This window comes from Triticum aestivum, chromosome 1D, assembly GCF_018294505.1.
Source record: "Triticum aestivum cultivar Chinese Spring chromosome 1D, IWGSC CS RefSeq v2.1, whole genome shotgun sequence".
In the NCBI taxonomy this organism is placed as follows: Eukaryota; Viridiplantae; Streptophyta; class Magnoliopsida; order Poales; family Poaceae; genus Triticum; species Triticum aestivum.
The window spans coordinates 490,514,765-490,534,222 of NC_057796.1; the positions used below are offsets into that span (position 1 = coordinate 490,514,765).

At 45.3% G+C, this 19,458-nt stretch overlaps 1 protein-coding gene across 1 annotated transcript; it reads right to left on the reverse strand.

Moving 5' to 3' along the window:
- Window positions 1–4,499: 4,499 nt before the first annotated feature.
- On the reverse strand, window positions 4,500–5,464 carry LOC123178926 (uncharacterized). The gene has a single exon (XM_044591517.1). It carries the CDS (start codon window positions 5,177–5,179, stop codon window positions 4,619–4,621), a length of 561 nt encoding a protein of 186 aa, XP_044447452.1. The 5' UTR covers window positions 5,180–5,464; the 3' UTR covers window positions 4,500–4,618.
- Between the last annotated feature and the right edge of the window lie 13,994 nt (window positions 5,465–19,458).

Consider the following 19,458-nt stretch of genomic DNA (forward strand, 5'->3'; position numbering starts at 1 on the left):
GGTTGGGAGACGGCGATGGCGATGGAGTAGCCTTGGTCGGGCCAGTTATATATAGGAGGAGAATATGACACAGTGGCGTTTGGCAGGGCCAGGGCAGCGTATATGTATGCGTGGACTCGATCGGATATTTGCTTCGTTTTCCCCAAACCGTTTGGGAGTGGAAGCTGTGTGTACGTGGTGGAGTATTGTATTTCGGTTTTGGTATGGTGCGCATCCATCTATCCACCATTCTTTGATCTTTCGTAACCATATACATATATACGTTATGGTGTAGTTTGCCGATTGTGGATTTGACCGCTCTATTTTTTTAATCTTTTTTTCACCCACATAGATTATGTGTTCTTACTCAAAATTCAGTGGGAAAAAAACAATAAAACTAGTGCAAACATGTGGAAGACTGATTTTCTATTATGCATGTTATTCCGTTCATGCATGCATCACGGCATTACTTTGAGGTTTGTGCCACATTTTTTTTTTATTTTTTGGCAAATTTTAGCGTGTTTCAAAGTACTAGATAATGTTTTCATTGGGTTATTTCTTGTTTCAATCATGTGTACCAGCAAGTCCACGCTAAAACAAATGCACCCATACTTATTGGTGCACAAAGAATCGTTATGATACACTACGAAAAAAACAAAACCCAATGAAAAATCATGTAACACTAGAAAACAAAACAAACTTTGCCACAAACCAAAAACATGCACAAATCTTAAAGTACCTACAGAAGATGGATACACACATGAGTGAATAGAATTTCTGTTGAGTAAATTAGAAATTTCTTGATTAATTTAATCCAAAGAACCATGAGCATGATATTGACAATATTAACGATATACTGATATTTGATCACATAAGCGATGGGGCAAAAGTGCAGTCTTATCTTACTTCTATGAGTGCTAGTGGCATGGATGTGCGCATACCTGGTGTACGTCCCTACCACGTCCTAAACAACAGAGCAAAAGTGTAGTCTTATCTGCTACAACGGTATAGTGTGGATGTCCGTAGTGTCTGTCCCCACCGTATCCAAAACAAAAAGAGCAAAGTGTGCGCTTTGTTTCCGCGGCTATGAAAGGATCTGCCACGACATCCTTCATAGTATCATGGTTGTGGCTGACCTGATTGCTCTTTACACATTTCTTGATTTCATGTAATCCCTGCAGGGAGTTTATTATCGTACTTGAGTGCTTAAGATGACAGTGCATGCGCTAAAGAAGCTAGTGGTCAATAGTTAATCAGCAGTACTGTAGTAGTAGCAGTAGTGCTCTTTGTTTTGTTTATTTGCTCTTTCATGGTATATCTTGTACGTGGATCTGAATCCAAGTGCGCATTGAGGTATCGTAGATTGATGTGATTAACCACATCACTCCCAGGGGCTGCTTTAAAAGTTTTCGGTGGATGTTCACATGTTTTGAACATGATCCAGAACAGAGAGAATTCTTTAGGTTATCCACCCGGTAAATTTGCGCCAAGCAATTATACCTCAGTTGCACACTGCTGCAGCAGCAACTGAGTTGTTGAATGGATAGATAGCGGCAGGCAAGAGAGTGCGCTCACCAAGATAACCGATGACGAAGGGATGGGTAAGCCCGGGATAACATATATGGTAGTGAAAGTTCACGTCTAGTGTGTGTATGTGTATTATGTTATAGAATGCGTCCCTACTGCCATTTAAAAAAGGGTGAAACCATAATCGCATATTTATTAGCAATGTCTAATTGAACTGAAATTGGTACCTTGGAACGAACTACTTAAGTGGTTGAATAACGTTCATCTCATGGAGGTCGGGACAAGTTCTGTGGGAACCTTCTCATAACGGCACACTCCAGATTAGGCCTTAACCAGGAGTTGTGTAAATTAAATGTTCCTCTAAAAACTCACAATATTTTGTTGGTTTTTAAGCAAGGGCTTCCTTGTCATAAAAATAAATAATCTACGACGTAGGTTTGTGGTGCGATTGAGAAAAAAAATGACATCAAATTTTTCTTTAGAAGTATTGATGCTTGGCGTTATTTTCAATAATGTCTTAGTTTTTTTGGCCAGACAATAATGTCTTGAGTTGTATGTACCGGACGTCATATCACTGGACCAAAGTCCATGAAACCCTCTGTCCTAGTGAACACTCATGGATCACAGTTGTGAGCGCTAGTGGCGCGAGTGGTGCTGGTACGTGGTGTGTGACCTTACCATGTCATAAACAATGGAGCAAAACCGCGATCTTATCTACTACTGCAATAGAAGAGAGTGGGTTTACGTGGTGCGCGTCCCCCACTGTATCCGAAGGGAAAAGACCAAATGCTTTATTTCCCTGGCTACGAAATGATCTGCCACGGCATCATGGCTGATGCTGATGTGGATTGCTTTTCTTACATATTTCCTGAGTGCTTAAGATGACAAGTAGTCAAGTGGGTGGTACTAAATCACACGGTGATTGATAGTAGTTAGTAGCAGTAGTTCCCTGTTTTGTTTATTTGCAGATTTGTGGTATCTTGTAGCCACGGTTGATTGTAAGTTGATTGGCCGAGAGATTGGGAGCATACTAACGAGTTTTCTAAACATTACAGAACAGAGTGAGTTGTTTAGTGTATCCACCATGTAAAGTTACGTCAAGCAGTTAGGGCATCTCCAACACTGACCCGTAAATGGACATCATAAATATCTGTTTTTATGTCCGGGCGTGATCCACATGCATGATGCGGGAGCCGGTGATTCAATGCTATTCCCATATTAATCCAGTTGGAAGATAGAAAAGAGAGGACGACCACGTGGTTACTTTTGGTTGGTCAAGTGGATGTTTGGACTCTAGCAAAGCTTCCCCAAGTTTGTTGTTAGGATACCAGAATCCGTACATCCCGACTGCTAAGCGGACATCTAAGGGTCCCTGTTGGATGCCAAAAGTGGTCCGAACACTGCAGTCCAGACGTATAGAGGAGTTTTGTGGGTCCACTTTAAAGATGCACTTAGACATCAGACTCTGAAGTGCACCAAATTAAATAGTATGTTGGTCTCGAGTGTGGCCGTTTGGCTCCCGGGCTCATCTGCGCCCATGGTGAATATTAAATTCAAAACAAATACTAGATTGTTTTTAAAAAAAAATCAATTTTTTTGCATGGAAGATGCTTAGGTGCGTTAGGTCTGCTTCAATTTCAGCTCATTTGGCCATCTGAGTAGCTCTTGGCAAAAAGGATAAATTTGGGGTATGTGAAATAGTTTACTATTCATGTACTGTTCTGACCCAATTTGTTTTCTTTTGCTGAGAGGTACTAATATGTCCAAATGAGCTGAAATTTAGAGAACGTCACACACCAAATCATCTTCCATGTTAAACAAATTTATTTATTTTTAGAATTTTTTTAGTATTTCTTTTGAATTTTCTTTTAACCGGGTGCAGAAGAGCCCTGAATTAGAGATGGATATTCGGTTGGTATACGCGTACTTTTCAATAGCGATTTATAAAATAGTTACTTGGGTACTGGCTAATATCTTCCTTATTGTCATAAATATAAACACTAGCAAATATCTTGCTCTAATCATAATGTTATCTTTTGAATGATTCAGAGCAGGGTTAATATATTCTCCTGCAGTATATCTGCCCTTTTATAGTTTGACATAATTGTTTTTTAAGCCCTTCAGAAGAAGAGAACTAATATTAGTTCCTTAACGATTCGTAAGAGTTGCTTGACTTTTCCTTCCAGTAAAGATGCACCAAGCAAGCAGTGCTCTTCTAGTCTATCACTCACATTGGCCAACATATATGATATTCATTTATTTTATTTTATTTGCGATTGGTGTCATCAGTGAATGGAGGTGGTGGATATGGTTTTGCCTATATGTATGTAAGCAGATTGTGCATTACCCATGCATCACGTCGGTGAGATATTATTCTTTTTTTTTTTGATAGTGTCATGTATAGTCAGCTATATCTTGTTGTTATTTCGGTGTACTTTGGTAATCCTCCACACCTGCGCTGATAGGCACGAGGAAAGAAGATGCAAATATCTTATTTCAGCACACATTATATAGTTATTTCATTTTTAGACAATTCACAAAGAGTTATTAGGGACATGGAGTTTCTTAGCCCGAGCTCATATGAGCTCACTGAACAGTAAAATTAGAAAAATAAATAAAAAACAATTCAAAAAATTCTGAATAGCTTTCGGTGATAGCCTGACTGCCTGAGACTGAACAGAGATGAAGTTGCATCCACTGGGCAGTACAATTCTCATGTGGCTGGAAAGATGATCGTAACTGACATGAGCTACCGGCAAAGTAAGCAGTGTGCGCCGGGAACGAGCGAACGGAGCAGCAATGAGAAGAAAGAGTGCTCTGTCGCACCAACATCAGCTCGCTCTGTGATTCCATCTAATTGCAGGTTTTGAACATGTCAGAGATAGAGACGCCGTCGTAGCGTGTTTAATTTTGTTTTCTCCATCGTAGAAACTAGAGGAGATGCTTTGGCAAAATCAGGAATTTTATATTCACATTAATTTTGTTTTCTCCCTCGTAGCGTGTTCAGACACAAACTCGACTAACAAGCCAAAATTTCGTTCCTACAAATTACAGAGTCTAATCCACCTCCCCATCTGCCTATACCTTGCACGGGAAACGCCATTGTGTTGGTTCACTCGCACTCAGGGATGGCGGTCAGATCGGGTGCGAAGCGCGGCTGCATCCTCCCAGCACTCTTCGCACGCGCCACCGGCCGCCTCTTTGCCGCCAGCGCCGGCACGTTCTTGTAAGCGATGGTCTCGACTACCTCCTGGGGTGGGGCGAAAATGAGCGGCGCCACCGCGCCGGCTCGCCTCCGTCGTCCGCCGCCGGCGTTGGCCTTATTAACGAGCGCCACGGACGCCCTGACAGCGAGAGCGGCGAGGTCCTCGCGCTGGAGGCCGTTCCGTCGAGCCTCAGCGGGGAGCACGAAATATATCTGCCCCGGGCGTAGCTCCTCTGCCACAGCCACCGCGGCCACGGGGCCCTCGAACCCCATCTCGTCGGCGTCGCACAGGAACCAGCTGGCGTCCCCAGCCACTGAGTCCTCGAGCGCCTGGCCCGCTGTGGCCGGGCGCGGGTACTCCCGCAGCTCACCCATCGGAAGCAGTACCATAGCCGTCGAGGCAGGCTGCCCCTTTGCCCACACCGCCGCCTCCGGCACCGCGCTGCCGCTGGACATGCAAAGCCCCATTGTCACTCTTGGCTTCTGATTTTAGGTTGGAGCTGCGTCTGTGGTGATCTTTGTGATGTTGTTGTGTGAGCTTTGGGTTGGGAGATGGCGATGGCGATGGAGGAGGAGGCTTGGTCGGGCCACTTATATATAGGGAGGAGTATGACTCAGTGTTGTTTGGCAGGGCCAGGGCAGCATATACGCCGGGGACTCGGGATATTTGCTTCGTTTTCCCAAAACCGTTTGGGAGTGGAAGCTGCGTGTACGTGGCGGAGTATTGTATTTCGGGTTGGACGCCGATAACTGCCACACGTATGGGTGTTAAGGGATCTGCCCACACGTTCTGTGTGGTGCCTAAGAGGACCAGCCCACACGCTTGTGTGTGGCCAAAACAACTAGCGCTCACACGCCTCTTTTTTCCCTTCCGGTCCCTTTTACACGCGTGCGTGTGGGTAAAATAGATAACGCCCACACACCCGGTACGTCAGGCCTCGTACCTCGTGGTCCCGCACGCCCCACGTGACACTTTACCGCGCGCCCGCAGTTGCCATGGGTCGGACCCTCGTCCATGTTCGTTTAAGTGCAGTTGCCATGTCGCTTAACTACGGTTGCCATGTCGGACAACTACAGTTGCCATGTTTGCTCAACTGCAGTTGCCATCTCAGGTCAAAATTCCAGATTGCCATTTTTTGGACAACTACATCTGTTGCCATGTGTGGTCTGGTCTACTGCAGTTGCCATGATTTCAAAATTTTAGGAGTTGCCACCTACTAACACTAGGCAGTTGCCATGTAGCACTACAAAAAAAGGCATGGCAAAAAAACATGTTCGGGTAAAAGAGAGAGTTGCCATGTGCTCACAAGCACGCTAGGGCAGTTGCCATGTAAAAAGAAAGAGTTGCCATCTGCTTACGTGCACGCTAGGGCAGTTTGCCATGTACCATGCAAAATATATGGCAACTGACATGTTTGGGTAAAAAAAAAGAGTTGCCATCTGCTTGCAATCATACTAGGGCAGTTGCCATGTACACTGCAAAACGCATGGCAACTGGCAGCTTGGGTGTTGAAGAGGAGGCGGGCGTGTGGGCGAGATGGCAAACACCCACACACCAGCCCTTGTGCGTGACTGAAAACTAGTGTGTGGGCGAACTGCTAAACGCCCACACACCGGCCCCTCCGTGTGGTAAAACGAATGTGTGGGCGACCTCTCTCACACACCACACACGCGAGTTGTCCTACGTGGCGTACAAAATCAGCTAATTCGTGCCAAGATTCGTGCAGAAGTTACTGGACGGTGATGGAGACGTGTGCGTGAGTTGGCTAACGCCCACACGTGTGGGCGTTACACTTTTGGTTCGGTTTTGGTACGGTGCGAATCCATCTATCCATCATTCTTTTATCTTTCGTAACCATATATACATACGTCATGTAACCACAGTAGTTATCATAATCTGAAATGAATAGCTAGATAGATTGCTAAACTTAGACTTGTCTTGTGCTCCAACTTCAGAGTATGTGTTCTTACTCAAAATTCAGTGGGGAAAAAAAACCCAATAAAACTAGTGCATACATGTGGGAGAGTGATTTTCTATTATGCATGTTATTCCGTTCATGCATGCATCACGGCATTACTTTGAGATTTGTGCTACTTTTTTTATTTTGGCAAATTTTATCATGTTTCAAAGTACTAGATAATGTTTTCATTGGGTTTATATTTTTTTTCAATCTGCATCGTCATGTTTCATGTCATCATGTGTACCAGCAAATCCACTCTAAAACAAATGCACTCATACTTATTGGTGCACAAAGAAACGTTATGATACACTAAAAAAAAAACCCAATGAAAAATCATGTAACACTAGAAAACAAAAGAAACCTTGCGAAAAACCCAAAACACGGCACAAATCTTAACGAACCGACAGACGATGGATACACACATGAGTGAATATCATTTCTCATTCACGTGGATGTTCTGATGCGCTTATATATGGGATCTCCCCTTCTTTAATATTACTGAATAATTGCATAAACACAATTTACGGTCATTTTTATTGTTAATGTGATTATGTATAAAATGGAAATTGAATCAGTACTTATTGACTTATCAAAGAAAGCATGATTTTATTTCTTATTTAAGTCAATAAGACATGGGCCAGTTGAGGTTGTCCTCAAGGAAAAATGGCCTACAAGAACTGTTGCAAATGTTCCATTCTGGACTATTGGCAACACCAGTTGAAAAAATCGACAAAACCGAAAACAGATGATGTGAGGTGGAGAGATAGGAGGAAAGAAATAACGGACGACACAACCATAAGTAATATTTAGGTGCGCGAAAAAAAATTTGAGTGAAATATTTTTTGAAGTTGGAGAAAAAAGGGAGTTGATGGTGACGGTATATCGCCACCTCTCTTGTTATACGAGACACGTGGGATATAAGTGAAAAATTGGAGGGTTTTCATTTTTCAACGTATAATTTAAGATGTATGACACTATCATTTACAGATATATGACCATATATGACACAAAAAAATTAGGTGTACCATGGTAGGAAAGTGGGTAGGGACGGTTTTGAGCGCATGATTCAAGATATCTTGCCTTCCATCATTTGCATGTATATCCATGTATGATCACACAGAAATTATGAATGTCAAGGTAAAAAGAGGAAATTAGTAATGTGTTAATGGCTATTTAATTGCTACAATTTTCGCGAATCAACCTGCGGATGAATGGTTAGAAGGACAGTGGTACACAACCCACCAGGGTTCAAGTCCTAGACTTGACACCGGTGCTCGCATTTTCCTGGATTAATTTCAGAACTTCCGGCGATGTGCGTTCAGTTGGAGGTGACGTTCTCGTCAACTACAAAGGTGTTTGTGGTGACTTCGTCAATCTCAAGAGATGTGCCGGCTCAGTCTCTCAGAGGTTCTCGTAAGGGTAGGGTGTGTGTGTGTTTTCATAGGGGTGAGTATATGTGCGTATGTATGCGCGTTTACATCTATGTTAAAAAAACAAGTTGCTAATATCTTCTCCACGAATGAGGGTTAAAAATATGACATGATTGTGAACTTGAGTTAGCAGCATATGTGTGTTCTTCATTTCAACTAGTAAAATAGGGTATCATACCTTACTAGGCCCCCTGGTGGCGCGTGGGAAACGGCGAGAAAATTCGTATATGGCGCAGTCAGTGGCTCCCGCGTCAGCACTCGGGGAGGCTTATCACTCCGCAGGAAACCTGCAGGCTGCGCAGGGTTTCAGAGCTTATTGACGCGTGTGGGACGTGGCGCATGGACCTCCTCCAATGGTACTTCCTCCCGGTTGACATCTACACCATCACGAGGACACGACTCTCCCCACGGGCTATTGATGATGTCCTCGCGTGGGCTCCAGAGAAAACCGGGGTGTTCTTGGTTCGGTCAGCATACCGCTTCGCCATGGACGAGCGTGAACACCCATTGGCAAGCGCTTCTAGCAGGGCACCGGATGGTCAGCGCGCCATCTGAAAGATCATATGGGGATGCCCTGCTCTCCCTAAGGTACGCGTTTTTGCTTGGCGCCTTGCCAAAAATTTCCTTGTGACTTGGAAAAATAAGTTTTCTCGTGGTTTGGAAGTCTCTGACATATGCCCCTTGTGCGGTACGGAACGCGATGACTGCTTCCACGCATTCTGCGTGTGCCCCTGTGCAGTTGAGTTGTGGCGTGCTATGCAAACAGATTGGGCGTTGCCTGATGTGATGAGTGTTCCGAACACCGGCCCGGAATGGCTGTTGGGTGTGTTGGAACCATTGCCAGACACATCCCGAATGGTGTTGTCGATGACTCTCTGGCGTGTTTGGCACGTACGTAACGAGATAACTCATGAGAAAGTCCCTCCGCCAACCGAAGCTTCCTGTCGTTTTCTTCAGGGGTACGTCAACTCGCTGCTGTGCATTCAGTTCCACCCAACTAGTGATATTGCCAAGGGCAAGATGCCTATGCACGTTGCTGGAGCTCCACATGTGAAGAAACATGCACCTCGGTCAGCCACTAGGAAGGATGAACTCACCTGGTCACCATCGCCGGAGGGCTGGACAAAGCTTAACACGGATGGAGCTTATCAGGCAGCGGACGGATCAGCTGGAGCGGGGATGGTGTTGAGAGATGATGTGGGGGGCCATAATTTTTACTGCTTGCAGGGGCTCTTTCATATGTGATAATGCCCTCCAGGCTGAGTTGGCTATCGAGAAGGCCTTGCGTTGGCCCTGGAGCGAACTGATCGACCCATCTTGATGGAGCTGGATTGTAAGGAGGCTGTATCCATGATAACAACTCCAGGCATAGATCGATCCAGCAATATGGCATGTATCCAGGAAATCAAGGCGTTGTTGGAAAATGATAGGGAAGTGGTGGTTAAGCTTATCAGCCGAAGTCAAAATAGAGTGAGTGATGCCCTAGCTGCGTATGGGCGTACAATGCCACGCACGGCTGTGTGGTTAGGCTCTAGCTTAGGGGAGATTGCTACCCTTTGTATGAACGATATTATGCCCCCTTAATTTAATACAGTCTCCTTTCTCCCCGCAAAAAAAAAGCAAGATCCACTCCTTTGGTAATTCCATCAATAACAACCTTATCAAAAAAACTCTTAGTTCTGTTAACCCTCTTATAACGAGGGTAAAGACCCTAGTATAGAAAATATCTATACAGTTTTGCTAAAGCACATCTAGATGTGCCATAATATTGCACATCTAAGTCTTATATCATTGATTTTACATCGAGATTGGTGTGGATATTTTCCTTTTCTTTTTTCTTTTTCATCATTATGCTTGATTCACTCACTTAGATGTGCAATAACTAGAGCACATCTAGATGTGCCCTAGACACACCCATATCTATATAACCACAATTATTGGACCAATATATTACTTGCAAATGGAAATAGTTCTTTGTTAATTTCCTTTGTAAAAAGAGTTTATTAAATCCAAATTATGAAAAATGAATAAGTGGGTTCTTCTTCACGTGCCACCAGGGGGCCTAGATTGCATCTACTCCACTCATCGTTGCCATGGTGCGCCACCGAGGAAAGTGCCGGTGGTGGTAGGGAGGCCCTTTCGAGTTGTGGTGCCCTGGTGGGGCACATGATATGGCGGGGAGGGTCGGATGCTTCTCGTGCTACCATGTGTGCATCGGCGGCTACAACGGCTTGGTCCGGCAAATTGTCCTTCTACACAAGCAACGTATGACTTTTTTGCGTCACGAGTCGGCTAAAAGACGCGAGCAGAAAAACAAGCATTTTTAGTGGCCACCGGAGGCGGTAGTAACTAAGTTGATCAAAGCCGCCTGTAATATATCAAGCGCAAGCGGTTTACATTACTATAGATAGCTCCAGAGGCAGCTAGAACAACAAAACTGCCAGGAAGAAACATTAGAGTCGGTTGCTAATTTGTAACCGCCTAAAATTCTTGTCAACGTAGCCATTTTCTATTTGGTGGCCACTTGCGTCTGTTCTGTTCGTCGGGGGGGGGGGGGGGGGGGGGGGATAGGTTTGCTACTCTCTATTTCCCTAACATTTTCCCTTGCCCTCCCCATTCCATGGGCAAACCCTTGCACCCATCCCTCGTGGCACTCCGCCCTTCCGCGGCGGCACGGTGGTCACCCGCCCATCCGAGGCGGGGCAGTGGGTGGAAGATCTGACCGTCCACGGCAACCATGTGGCCGATCCGCTCATTCACGGCGAGGTGGCCGATCAAACCATCTCAGGCAGTGCGGTGGCACAACCACCAATCCACATCGGCGCGGTGGATGATCTGCCCATCTGAGGCGGCGCGATGGAAGCTCCACCCATCCACGGTGTCATGGTGGCAGATCTGCCCTTTGGCGCCTGCCTGATGGTGTAGTGGTAGATCCGCGCGTTGGCGGCTGCCCGACGACGCGGTGACTCTGCGGGCATTGGATTGTCGCCGCTGCTGACCTCCATAGAGGTCTCCGAATCTCCGGCATGGTGAGCTCACAAATGTTTCACCATAGATTATATAATTATGTGCGTTTAGTTGCTGCTTATAGGGTTTGCGAATGTATGCTTATATCTTTTTGTATGATTAGTTGTTGCTTACATAAATATGTTTTGCCATGGATTATATATTTTTGTATGTTTAGTTGCTACTTCTAGGGTTGGCGATTGTATGCTTATATCCTTTTGTATGATTAGTTGCTGGTTATATAATTATGTTTCGCCATGGTTTATATATTTCTGTGTGTTTAGTTCTGCTTCTAGAGTTGGCAACTGTATGCTTGTGTTTATCTCAATGTTTTCTTTAAATTTCATTCGCGTGACTGGTTAAGAAATGAAATGACAACCCCCATGGAATTGTACGAGAAATGTTGAATAGTAGTTCTATGTGAATTTTGGTATCATGACTGATTACAAAATGGAATGGCTGCTCATGAAGATCTTGGAGGTCGTTAGAAATACACATTGGTCTCTGGGCGTCCGTGTATTGGAGACGGTTTACCAAAACAAACCACTTACACGCATGCGTTGTTTCAAGTATTAGCGACATAGGCTTTGAGGCGTAAACTGGAACCGCCTCCGGCCCATCTACAAAAAACGTCTACAATGCTCGTGTTTCTACAAGTGAGATGCTCTGGTTGGGCATGCTTGTAAAGAGGGTGGTTGATGACATGTAAGATTTGGTTCAAGCAACATCACCGCTTTGTATGTCGTTAACTTGGTGAAGGTGTTGACTCGATGTTTCACTTCGGGGGTGATAGCATCCGATGTTTATTGGTTCAACCTGACAACATCAATTCTTTGTTAGGTATTATGCTGCTCTGTTGACAGATTGTTGTCCATGGTGATAAGCTTTTGTGCGAATAAATACATGTTGTTGTGTGGATGGTCCAAAGCTGATGACATCATATTTTTCTTTTCGGTATTGACACGTAACATTATTTTTAATTATATCATAGTTGTGCGCACGGGACGGTGGAATCATAACTCTGAAGTCGCGTAATAAATCCCATGTCGTAGTGAAAGCTCACTTCTATGAGTGCTAGCGGCATGGATGTGCGCGTACCTGGTGTACGTCCCTACTGTGTCCTAAACAATAGAGCAAAAGTGCAGTCTTATCTGCTAGAGCGGTGTAGTGTGGATGCCCGTGGTGTGTGTCCCCACCGTATCCAAAACAAAAGGGCAAAGTGTGCACTTTGTTTCCATGGCTATGAAAGGATCTGCCATGACATCCTTCATAGCATCATGACTGGAGCTGATCTGGATTGCTCTTTACACATTTCTTGATATCTTGTAATCCCCGTGGGGAGTTTATTATCGTACTTGAGTGCTTAAGATGACGGTGCATGCGCTAAAGAAGCCAGTGGTCAATAGTTTATTATTAGTAGTAGTGCTGGCGGTTCTCTGTCTTTTGTTTATGTGCTCTTTCTTGGTATATCTTGTACCCGAGGTTCTGGATGCAAGTGCATATTGTGGTATCGTAGATTGATGTGATTAACCGCATCACTCCCATGAGCTGCTTTAGCCGTGAGATTCATAGGATGCTAAGATGTTTGTACACGATCCACAACAGAGAGAATTCTTTTGGTTGAGGTGAGCGGGCGTGAGGAGTGCGCTCACCAAGATGACGGATGACGAAGGGATGGATAAGCCTATCTGGTAGTAAAAGTTCACGTCTAGTCTGTGTGCATGTGTATTACGTTGTACGGGTCCCTACTGCCCAATAAAAAGGGCTGAAACCATAATTGCATATTTATTAGCAATGCCTAATTGAGATGAAAGTGCTACCTTGGAACGAGCTACTTAACCGGTTGAATTGCATTCATCTCATGGATGCCGGGATGAGTTTTGTGGGAACCTTCTCATAATGGCACATTCTTGGTTAGATCTTAACTTGGAGTTATGTAAATTATATGTACATCTATATGCAAGGTTTTCATTTTAATAAAAATAAATAATCTGCGATGATAGGTTTGTGGTGCGATTGAGAACAAAATGACATCATATTTTTCCTTACCAATATTGATGCTCAGCATTATTTTCAATAGTGTTATACTTGTTTGTACGGTACGTCAGATCGCTGCACCGAAGTCCATGAAACCCTCCATCCTAGTGAAAGCTCATGTATCATAGTTGTGAGTGCTAGTGGTACGGCGTACGTGATGTCTGACCTTACCATGTCATAAACAATGGAGCAAAAGCGCGATGTTATCTACTACCGCAACAGAAGAGGGTGGGTTTACGTGATGCGCGTCCCCACTGTATCCGAAGGGAAAAGAGCAAAAGTGTGAGCTTTGTTTCCTTGGCTACGAAATGATCTGCCATAGCAATCGTAGGTGACGCTAATGTGGGTTGCTTTTCATACATATTTCTTTAGTGCTTAAGATGACGAGTAGTCAAGTGGGCAGTACTATATAAATCGCACGGTGATTGATAGTAGTTAGTAGCGGTAGTGCTCTATTTTGCTTATTTGCAGTTTCGTGGTATCTTGTAGAGAAGGTTGATTGTAAGATGATTGGCCGAGAGATTGGGAGGATACTAAAGAGTTTTCTAAGCGATCCATAACATAGTGAGTTGTTTAGTTTATCCATCATGTAAAGTTGCGTCAAGCAGTTGGGGCATCTCCAACGCTGACCAGTAAATGGACATCGCAAATGTCCGTTTTTATGTCCGGGGATGATCCACGGACGTGGTGTGTTACTTTACCATGTCATAAATAATGGAGAAAAGGTGTGATGTTATCTACTACTACAATAGAAGAGGGTGGGTTTATGTGGTGCATGTCCCCACTGTATCCGAAGGGATAAGAGCAAAAGCGTGAGCTTTCTTTCCTTGGCTACGAAATGATCTGCCACGACATCATGGCTGATGCTGATGAGGATTGCTTTTCTTGCATATTTCTTTTAAGATGACAAGTACTCAAGTGGGCGGTACTAAATCACACGGTGATTGATGCTAGTTAGTAGTAGTAGTGCCCTATTTTGTTTATTTGCAGTTTCGTGGTATCTTCTAGATAAGGTTGATCGTAAGATGATTGGCCAAGAGATTGGGAGGATACTAACCATTTTTATAAACAATCCAGAACAGAGTGAGTTGTTTAGTTTGTCCATCCTGTAAAGTTGCGTCAAGCAGTTAGGGCATCTCCAACACTGACCCGTAAATGGACATCGCGAATGTCCATTTTTATGTCCGGAGGTGATCCACGGACGTGGTGTATGACCTTACCATGTCATAAACAATGGAGCAAAAGCGCGATGTTATCTACTACTGCAACAAAAGAGGGTTGGTTTATGTGGTGCATGTCCCACTGTATCTGAAGGGAAAAGAGCAAAAGCATGAGCTTTGTTTCCTTTGCTACAAAATGATCTGCCACGACATCGTGGCTGACGCTGATGTGGATTGCTTTTCTTACATATTTCTTGAGTGCTTAAGATGACAAGTAGTCAAGTGGGTTGTACTAAATCACACGGTGATTGACAGTAGTTAGTAGCAGTAGTGCTATGTTTTGTTTATTCGCAGTTTCATGGTATCTTGCAGACAAGGTTGATCGTAAGCTGATTGGCCGAGAGATTGCAAGGATACTAACGAGTTTTCTAAACGATCCATAACAGACTGAGTTTTTTAGTTTACATATCCTCTAAAGTTGCGCCAAGCAATTAGACCTCAGACTCAGAAAGTGCATCGAAGTAAATAGTATGTTGGTCGGAGCGTACTTCTCAATAGGGATTTAGAACAAAGTTACTTGGGTACTGGCTAATATCTTCATTATTATCATAAATATAAACACCAGCCAATATCGTGTTTTGCAAAGTCATGCTGTAAACATAATGTTCTTTTTACATGATTCAGAGTAGAGTTAATATATTCCCATGCGGCCTCCACACATGCGTTGATATTCAAAGCAGTGGCATCCACACCTGCGTTGATAGGCCCAAGGAAAGAAGGGCAAAACATGCATTTGACTTGCCTTTCATTTTAGCACACATTATATAGTTATTTCATTTTTAAACGGTTTACGAAGAGTTATTTGACTTGCCTTTCCTATAAAGGTCACCTAACAAATATCGTACTTCTAACGAAATATTCCCAATGACTAATGCCATGCATTTGGTACCGCAAATGAACAGAGCAGAGGATATGTCCATGGATGGTTGTGCATCGGTTGGTAACATTTCGAATATAACTTGGCGATGTTGAATATTATGGACTTTAGCACATACTAGAAGTGTTTTCCTCGCTGGTTTTTCCTCTGCACATGTCCGGCCACACGTGGACCATGATGGGGCTGGTCGGACCTAGGCCATGATGTGATAGACATAGCCTCCTTACTCCATCTGCGAGTGCTTATCTGGTGATACGACACATCATATGATACGTTGATCTTGTACTATCTCGAGCGTTGGATCTGTACTGGAGGGGCATGACGGAGCAGCCTCCCATTCCACAACATAATATGCATAATGCACCCTAGACTATCTTGTAACTGAGCAACAAGTCTCGTTCCCTTCGTCCTATTCGCCGGTCATGGTCGTTCCCAGCCGCCGCCGCTGCCAGGCACATGGGGGTGGTTTCACCGCCACTGGCCACCATGCCGGCAGCCCCATCCATGCTTGCTAGCCCCAATAATACATAGCCTATTTGTTTCATGCCCGCTTCCCGAGTCCTTGTTGGCTTAAACCCTATCTCCCTCGGCTTTCTCTGGATTTAGTTGGTTTTTTCTTCAGAGAAGTGTCGCTAGACACATTCAGTTTCGACAGTAGCTAGTCGTTTTTCTGTTAGCGTTTTTTCTTGCCAATTGGTTGCGTTTTGTGCGCCTTGGCTCAGTCGTAGTAGGCCCAGCACGAAGCTCGGATCATGGGGATGGACGTGGTCAGTAGTGGAGCACGTTGCTCGGGCACGTTGGTGTACTCTTGATGAATAAGAAGAGGAAAACAGAAAAGCTGCAGGTGTTGAGCGCAGCACAAAAACTTCAGTGTCTCTGTGTGTTCTTCCTCTCTGAATTCTCTCTCTCACGATCGAGCTAGAGTTTAGGGGAGACAGTCCTTTGCTCATATCCAATTTGAACTCTCTAAAGTACTGAGGAGGCCGAGACAACCTCTCTCCACCGCCACCAGAGTCGAAGAATGTACGCAACAAGGATCAGGCAAGAGGCAGCGCCATCTTGTTTGTTGCATTCTGGGTCATTTTTCAGTTGTCCGATTTCTTGATTTTGCTTTGGTTTTAGCACTGCATGTCGGCACTGGGGGAGTCGGTGTCGTTTGGGTGATTCCTCTCGGAGCCGCTGGAGTGGGTACCATGGCGCAAGTCCAATCTGTGCCGCTGACTACCATGGGACATGTCCAATCATCACCAGAGGCTGAGAATAATCTATCGATACAAGGCAAGTTATATGTGTCGGTTGCAGCGGTTGGAGCTCGATCTGCGTCCTCCAAATGTGTTTGATATGTGCATAGGCGGTTCTCGACCAGCCCAAAGTTAAACTCCACGCCTGTCGGCCGTCCATTCCTCGGTAAGTGCAACACATATCGAAGGTGTCGAGCTCTATCTGGTTAGTTCATCCTCTAATCTCATAGTGTTTGTCCAACAATTAATTTTCAGGATATATTTTGACAAAGGGAATATATTAATATTGAGAAGATACCAATTACACCCAGCCTATGCAACAACAAAATGTACGACTAGACATTGAGGATGCACACAGGCAAAAAGGGAAAAACAAGAAGAAGAAAAAAGCCCCGACACAGTGATTAGTCACTCACAATAGCACCACACTAACAACCACCAAAGAGAGCACCCGACAAAATAGGTCCTCCAAAGATGACGCCTCCAAGAAGGGAATAGAGCACGAGCACCATCATCACACGATCAATGATCTTAGGTTTTCAGTTCGCAGAACCAGGGAAACACTTTCAGTCCTGGATATCCCTCGGCGTCATGCAATATTGTTGCCTGGGCATGGGTGGCGCCCCCCGGACATGGAATTTGTTAAAATCAACACCGATGTTGCGATCCGTCGGGAGGACGACAAGGGTGGCAGGGGCGGAGTTGCTCGATCAACAAGCTCCTTTCAGGGTGCTTGGAGCAAACCATACCCGGGTGTGACTGACCCCCTTCATCGCGGAGACGATGGCAGTTCGTGACGGCGTCATCTTCGCCAAGCTACGGGGTTTTTCGAAAGTCGTTCTCGAGACAGATTGCTTGGAGGTCGTCAACCTTTGGGCCGCTCGACACGATTCTCGCTCTATTGTGGCACCTATCTTAGTAGAAATTGGGGAGCTAGCTAGCACTTTTACTTCCTTTGTAATTCAGCATGTATCCAGGTCAGCGAACGGTCCAGCTCATATATGTGCTAAGCATGCTTGCACGATTGATGTGACCGAGAGATGGCTTGACAACACTCCTAGCTTCCTGATCAGCAGCTTGTTGGCTGACTGCTCAGCGAATGCCTTCGTTGAATAAAGCTCCCAAAGTTTCCCCCGCAAAAAAAAAAAGTCGTAGATTAGCTGCAACCAAAGACACCCCAGCCACGGTGATCTGAGGAGGGGCACCAAACACGTCCTCTCCAGCATCTCCTAATTCAGTTCAGTGCCAAAGTCAGGTAGGGCGACACCGACACGGCATGGCGCCCAGCTAGCCCAGTCACCAGTGTCGACTGCTGACCAACACTGGCCTCCTGCAAGCAATACGATGTTCCAGGATGCGCGCGTAGACGGCGCCAAGTCCTCCGTCCACAGACTGCACTGCACTGGTTCTCGGCAGTCCGGCTCAGGACAACGCGCACATCTGGGGCTCGCCGCTCCCAGCCTGCTTTGCACGCCCCATGTGGAGCATGTATGAGGTCGTCAATGGCGCGGACCATGGACCCGGCCAACGTCGCCATGCTCCAAGGGCCGGTGGAACCTGTTCGCGTCCAAGGGCCGGCACATGTAAGCTGTAGCAGTGTCAGGATTGTGGCAAGAATTTGTGACAGAGATATTGCTTCAACAAAATTGCAGAGAAGAATGCACGCACATTCTTCTTCAGCTTCAGGCGGATGTGCACTATCTGCAGACTGCCCGCACATGGGCCGGCACAAGAACACGTGTTGGGGAGCGCGAGGTGCGGGTTTGCTCCCTATTCGGCGCGTAGTTGCTGATAGGGGCTCCCGTTGCGTACATTGTATGGAATCGTGCGGCCACCTGTCGAGCCTGCTGCGTGGATGTCATAGTACCTGTGGGCTCTTTAGTTTTTGCGAAATAGTTGTAGGTTTTTTGTGGGGCTACATGTTTAAAAAAAGGAAAATCAATGGGCTTAAGAGGCTTTTTTTCGGTGTTTATTTTTTTACTCGAAACTTAGGGATCTTCATTGCTTAATAGAAATTTCGTTACAATCAGCCACAAGGGTAACAAGAAACCCGGACTTTCTTCAATCCAGCAATCAGAACTGCTAAACCCTCGGCAGCGTGCTTAGCACAAAAATTTGCCGGAGTGTTGGCTTCCCTCATAACATGACGAACCGATCGAGAAGGACGCAAACACGGAAGATCTTTTCCCTATTCCATCGAAGATAGATGTCACAAGTGAACGATCATTGTGCCATGAAGATTAGAGGTTGACAACCTCTGGAGCCGTCAATCTAGATGAAGTGGATGAGGATGCCATTGAGGGAGCGAAAGGGGTGGTGGGGTTAGTAGTAAATAGTTGTTAGAATAAATCCGAGGCATACCGTTGATCATCCGAGAACCAAGCAATCACACGAGCACGCACGGCACCGAGATTTGATAACGAGGTTCACCGATATGGCTGCATCCCTGGGGCTTGACTACGGGTGCTCCTCCCCATGACACCGTCACAATACCGCACCAGGTCGCCCTGGACGCCGGCACATGTCACCGGCTTCCCCTGGGTTCCTGTGCTATTATGTTGGCATAGGTTACATCGTGTGTCTACCCCCGCTATATATGAGAGGCCTAGGATACAAGTGTCCTATTAGGACATGACTCCACATCCTATGTAAACACAATACAACTCCTAGTCCAACTGTAACCTACCTTGTACACTATATTCGACACAACTCTAACAATAGTAATGCAAATAGATGTATGACAGACGGTCGCTATGGGCTTGTGAGCAGAGCGGATGGAGTAAGGTGGCTATGCACATCAGATAATGGCCTAGGTCTGACCCGCCCCATCATGGTCCACTTGTGGCTAGACATGTGCAGAGGAAAACCCAGCGCGACGAACGGCGGAAAACACTTCCAGTATGTGCTAAAGTCCATTCAACATGTCCAAGTTATATTCGAAATATTAACAACCGATGCACAACCATCCATGGACA

Excerpts from the sequence above, each read along its gene's own strand:
- LOC123178926 (XM_044591517.1), bottom strand. The coding sequence starts at position 5,179 with ATGGGGCTTTGCATGTCCAGCGGCAGCGCGGTGCCGGAGGCGGCGGTG.